This window comes from Gossypium hirsutum, chromosome D01 (genome assembly GCF_007990345.1).
Source record: "Gossypium hirsutum isolate 1008001.06 chromosome D01, Gossypium_hirsutum_v2.1, whole genome shotgun sequence".
Taxonomy (NCBI): Eukaryota; Viridiplantae; Streptophyta; class Magnoliopsida; order Malvales; family Malvaceae; genus Gossypium; species Gossypium hirsutum.
In genome coordinates, this window is record NC_053437.1 from 48,448,394 (window position 1) to 48,453,998 (window position 5,605).

A 5,605-nucleotide genomic window follows, 5' to 3' on the forward strand; every position below is an offset into this window, starting at 1 on the left:
GACCCTATCATATTGACTCAGGTTAGAGCTTATCAATTTTGAAGGGGGTGTCATCCCTAACTATTACAGCTTGTTTGGTTTGGTGTATTGGCTAAGCCAATACACCCCTAATCGGTGGGCCCCACCTAATACTTCTCTAACACGTCGTTTGGTTTGATGTATTGGTAATACGCATCTAATCCATTACCTTCTTAATCGGTGAAATCCACCGATTTCTATTCCCCCCTCTTTGCCCAGATTAGCTACTGATTGAGCATCACCTCCCTGATTTGCCCTCCCCCCATCCCCTTGTTTCTCTTCTGTTCCTTCATCCGATTTCCTTCCTTATTTCTTTGCTTTTGTTTTCTGCCGATTTCCTCCCAGTCCATTATGCCTCTTTGCTGCCGATTTGTTCCCTCCGTTTCCTTTCTTTTTCACCTATGGTTTCTTTTTACAGATCACATTACATTGATCCATTGAAGAATCTGGGGTTGGTTGTTGGATACTGATTGATTACCTTGAGAAGGAAACTAAAACAAAGGAGAAACACATGAATATAGAGCTCTTTTGTTTATACTAGATGAAGGTAGCTAAGGAGTGGCGATTAGGTAGCATGGGTGATACTAAGATCTTGCCTGGATCTCGCCATCGCTCTCCTTTGAAGAGGCCAATATGGATTATTTTAATGGTTTCTTTTGTCAGCCTTTTTCTAGTTTGTGCTTACATCTATCCGCCGAACAGCGATGTTGCATGTTATGTATTTTCTTCTAGAGGTTGCAAGGTCCTTACTGATTGGCTTCCTCCTCCTAAAAGGGAATTAACTGATGAGGAGATTATTTCACGGGTTGTGGTTAGGGATATTTTGGATACACCTCCTGTCGAATCCAAAAATCCTAAAATTGCATTCATGTTCTTAACTCCAGGTTCATTGCCATTTGAGAAGCTTTGGGATATGTTCTTCCGTGTAAGTTTTTTTTGGTTGTTGTTGCTAGTTCATTTTTCCCTTCCGTGATCTAATGTCTTCATATTCTTCATGGACTTTATTTTTTATTCCATTAAATCTCATGGTTATTATCCTTAAATTCAGGTTGGTCATTTTACTAGTTTTTGTGTCCAGGAATTGCCTAATATGAATGAGAGCCATATGTATTTCATTTTAGTAAAGAACATTTCCTTTGTTGATTGCCAATGCAAATATGTTAATGTGTATGGCGAAGGTATTAGTGAAATCAATCTGGCTTATTGTGATTGATATAATTGCTAGGGTGGAGGACAAGGCAATTTCCTGCTTTGTATGATTCAGGATGTCTGTATCAATGCCTTTTGGTTATATCGACTGTCTGCTCAGTCTGTATTGTTTCTGTTGAATTCTTGCAGAAAGGAATTCTAATAACTTTGTATATCTTTTTCTGCATTTTTGGTTTTTGAATTATAATAACCATGTATCCTGATAAAAAGGTTTGCTCAATTTTCTTGGCAGGGTAATGAGGGAAGATTCTCTGTTTATATCCATGCATCAAAAGAAAAACCAGTGCATGTGAGCCCTTACTTCCTTAACCGGGAAATTCACAGTTCTCCGGTATGTTTCTTAGATCAAAATTTGTGGTTGAGCTTTGCTATCTGATATATGACTACTTCAACAATTATTGTACGGTTAGTTTTTCTATTGATTTATTTATTGACACTGAATTTGCAGGTTACATGGGGAGCATTTTCTATGGTTGATGCAGAGAGACGATTATTGGCATATGCTCTAAAAGATCTTGATAACCAACATTTTGTTTTACTCTCTGACAGGTAAAATATAGTTCGTGTCATTAACACCCCCGCCCCTCCCAAAATATACATATATATATTTACTTGTACTTTTACCAAATCTGAAGTATTGATGGTGACATTGCAGTTGTATTCCATTGCATAATTTTGATTACGTCTACAATTATCTAATGCATGCTAATATGAGTTTCATTGACTGGTGAGTAGAATCTGAGAGTATTACACATACACATACGCATAATGGACTTTGTTGCACCATTTCCCTTGTTTGAAATTTATCCCACCCACTTTGTTTGCCAGCTTTGTGGATCCTGGACCTCATGGAAATGGCAGGTATTCAACACGCATGTTACCTGAAGTAGAAGAGAAAGACTTCAGAAAGGGTGCACAGGTATGTGTTAATTGATATTATAAAGTCTCTTATGAACTTATACAGTGTCTTGTTGTAGCAAGTTTAAATCATTGAATTTTATGCAGTGGTTCACAATGAGGCGGCAGCATGCTCTGCTAGTCATGGCTGACAGTCTTTACTATTCAAGGTTTCGGGATTACTGCAGGGTAAATTTTATTAAATTATTCTGTTCTCGTTTCGAATTTACAGCAGCCTTGCATTCATTGATGAGAGCGTTGGTTCACTTTTATTTGTTCCAATTTTAATGATTATTCTTTGTATTCACCATTTCGACTATAATGTTGAAACATAAGAAGAATTAATTTTAGGTGGCCTAAGTGTAACTTCTTTTGGTACATGATGCCAAAAGTAGCTCTTAACAATTGCTGTTTATCGAAAGCATTACGTATCCTTACTATTGTCTGTTAGACTGGTCTCAACTATCCTTATTGATGTTTATTTCCATCATTTTCTAGCTTAACTATTAGCATTAGCACTAAGATAGTATTTCTAGCTTTAACAAGGGCACAAAATGATAGAATTTGTGCCTAAGTTTATGTTGCTGACATTCAGTCATTCACGTTCTTGATTATAACAGCCATTTGCGGATGGCAAAAACTGCATTGCCGACGAGCATTACCTCCCAACCTTTTTCAATGTAAGAATCATACTCTGCATCATGTTTTTCATACATTTCACTTTAGCTTCTTCTAACGCTTGTTCCTTTTATCAGTTGGTTGACCCCGGTGGCATCGCAAACTGGTCAGTAACGCGCGTTGACTGGTCTGAGAGAAAATGGCACCCTAAATCATACAGGGCATAGGATGTTACAGAGATTTCTTTTTCCCTTAACTTGTGGAATGGACACATGAAGTTGGAGGTTATTTTCAATGGCAACTTTGGACAGTATTCGTTTTCCTGCTAGATTGGTGAGCTATTTTGTTTGAAGTGAAGAATCGGTTTCATGGAAGGCCAATTGGAGTTGAGAGCAAGGTGAAAGAGATATTGTATCGGCTTGAATTTCTTCTATTGAATGCTTGCTTTATATTTTTAGTTGAAAGTGAGATATTGAGGCAGTACTTCCGTTTAATTCAGAATTGTTGTAAATTCAATCGAGTTCTTGATGATAATTCGATATGGTTATGTTTTTTTTATTTTTTAGAGTTCAATTCTTACTTATTAAATTTTATTAGTTATAATTATTTTAAATTTTATTAAATCATATATTTTAATTAAAATATATTTAATATTAATTATTTCAAATTATCTTTTATAGTATCACATAATATATTATGATTTGAGTAAATTCATATAAGAATATTAATTATTAAGAATTTATTAAATTATATATTTTAAGTATAATATATTTAATAATAATTATGTTTAAATATGATTAAATTATTTATTATTCATATTAATAATCTTATCAAAATTTAAATAACAATAACAATAATAATTTACCAAAACAAATTTCTGGTAATTATTAAGAATTTTATTAAATTATATATTTTAATTAAAATATGTTTAATAATAATTATGTTTAAATATGATTAAAATATTCATTATTGATAATAATAATCTTATTAAAATTTAAATAACAATAACAATAATCATTTACCAAAATAAATTTATGCTAAGGGTATTCTAGTCATTTTAGTTTTTTCCACTATGCTATTACACCTCTATTCCATTCAACCAAACACAAGATTACTATTACGCATCTATTCCATTACATTCAACCAAACAGTTGATTTGCTATTACACCTCTAATCCAATACACCTCTAATCCAATACACTTCTAATCCAATACATCTCTAATCCAATACAGCGAACCAAACGCACTCTTAATGCATCAAATATAAGTCCTAGCTTTCATCTAATGTCTTGGATAAAGATATTATTTTATAATAAATTATGGTACACTATGATGTGACTTGAAAAATATTTAAATTTTTATGTAGAAAAACTAATAAAGCTTTAGATAAAATGGCAAAGTTGAAATTTTAGGAACCTTTGTATCTTATGTTCATGTCACACCGTGAGTTCTTTATTAGCAAACTGTTATGTCTATGTCAATTGTGTGGCGGTTGAAAAGAATAGGGGTGAAAAAGAGTTTTTTAAATATATAATAAATTATATGGATAAATTTTTATTATTTTTAAAACTTTAAAATAATTCCATTTGAGTTTTTTTTTTCAATTCTCAATGAATTGAACGTTACTCAGTCAAAGACAACAAATTCAATCTAAGAGTTTTATAATAGTATTAGGTTAACTTCCACCCACTATGTGGGTAACAAAAGAAATTTTTTTTCTTTATTCCTTATATTTATAATTATTTTATATATGTGAGAAATATTTTTTTTAAATTTATTTTTTAAAAGAAAGACAAAATGAAATAAAATTATAATTTTAAAAAAATAATGTAATTTTTTAAGTTGATGGTTCCTTTTAGTGAACTAAGAGGGGTTATTTTAGCTTGAGTTTTTATTAAATTAAAAAATTTAAATATTTTCTATAATAATTTTTATTTAGTTTTTAAAATTTATTTAATTAAATTTGTGTCATTGAATCGTGACATCAAATTTAATTATATTTATGTAACAAATATATTTATAAAAAAATTGATGTAAAAAACAAATGAACCTTTGGTTGGAATGGTAAAATAAAGATGTTTAAAGTTGTATGTTTTAGGTTCAAATTCCATTATGTGTATTTTTCTTTTAATCTATAAAAGATGTAAAAGGATAAAATTACCCTCAAAATAATATAATATCCTTTGTAAAAACAATGATATTTTAGTCATTACTTAATTGGGTTAGTGCCTGATTGACTCATAACACTGACTCAGTTAAGTGCTTAACATATAGTATAAATAGATAAATAATTTTAAAGAATGCTCTTAATGTTTCATTAATAAAATCTTTAAATAGCGTGTGGAAACTTAAATTTCAAATTTTGAATTTGGATAATATGTGAATGTTTAACTTTAAAATTTCCAAAAAAATATTAAATTAGACATATTTTTTATAAAATAAATAGACAGAGAATAAAGAACAAAGAGAGAGCGTATTTTATTGATTAATGGGATGATTACGATACTTAATCAGAGTCTCTATTTATAGGCACAAGAAGTATAAAAGAAGTAGAGATCTAATTTTAATAACTATTAGAATTTAAAATACACCAAAACTTTATCTTGATCATGATGGACATCCACTTAATAAGATATTCATAACACTCCCCCTTGGATGTCCATTGGTAGATAATATACCTCATTAAAACCTTATTAGGAAAATCCTGTGGGATGAAAACCTAATGAAGGAAAAATAGTACACAATATATAATACGCATAATATGCTGCCTCATTAAAAACCTTACTAGGAAAACCCAATGGGACAAAACCTCAATTATGGGAAAAAGAGTACAATGTATATTTACTCCTCCTCATGAAAACATC

At 30.8% G+C, this 5,605-nt stretch overlaps 1 protein-coding gene across 1 annotated transcript; it reads left to right on the forward strand.

The window, feature by feature from the left end:
- The first annotated feature begins 559 nt into the window (after positions 1-559).
- On the forward strand, positions 560-3,300 carry LOC121213593 (glycosyltransferase BC10). Its single transcript, XM_041086387.1, has 10 exons — positions 560-943; positions 1,067-1,196; positions 1,357-1,376; positions 1,460-1,558; positions 1,676-1,776; positions 1,883-1,954; positions 2,056-2,146; positions 2,233-2,313; positions 2,745-2,804; positions 2,880-3,300. The coding sequence occupies exons 1-10, from the start codon at positions 560-562 to the stop codon at positions 2,967-2,969; spliced, it is 1,128 nt and encodes a 375-aa protein (XP_040942321.1). The 3' UTR covers positions 2,970-3,300.
- Positions 3,301-5,605: the final 2,305 nt, after the last annotated feature.

What these genes read in the sequence shown, in the direction of transcription:
- LOC121213593 (XM_041086387.1), top strand. Translation starts at nt 560, where the DNA reads ATGAAGGTAGCTAAGGAGTGGCGATTAGGTAGCATGGGTGATACTAAG. An exon ending in TGTTAATGTGTATGGCGAAG is followed by an intron (nt 1,197 to 1,356) that starts GTATTAGTGAAA and finishes GAATTCTTGCAG; the next exon opens with AAAGGAATTCTAATAACTTT. An exon ending in ACCTCCCAACCTTTTTCAAT is followed by an intron (nt 2,805 to 2,879) that starts GTAAGAATCATA and finishes TCCTTTTATCAG; the next exon opens with TTGGTTGACCCCGGTGGCAT.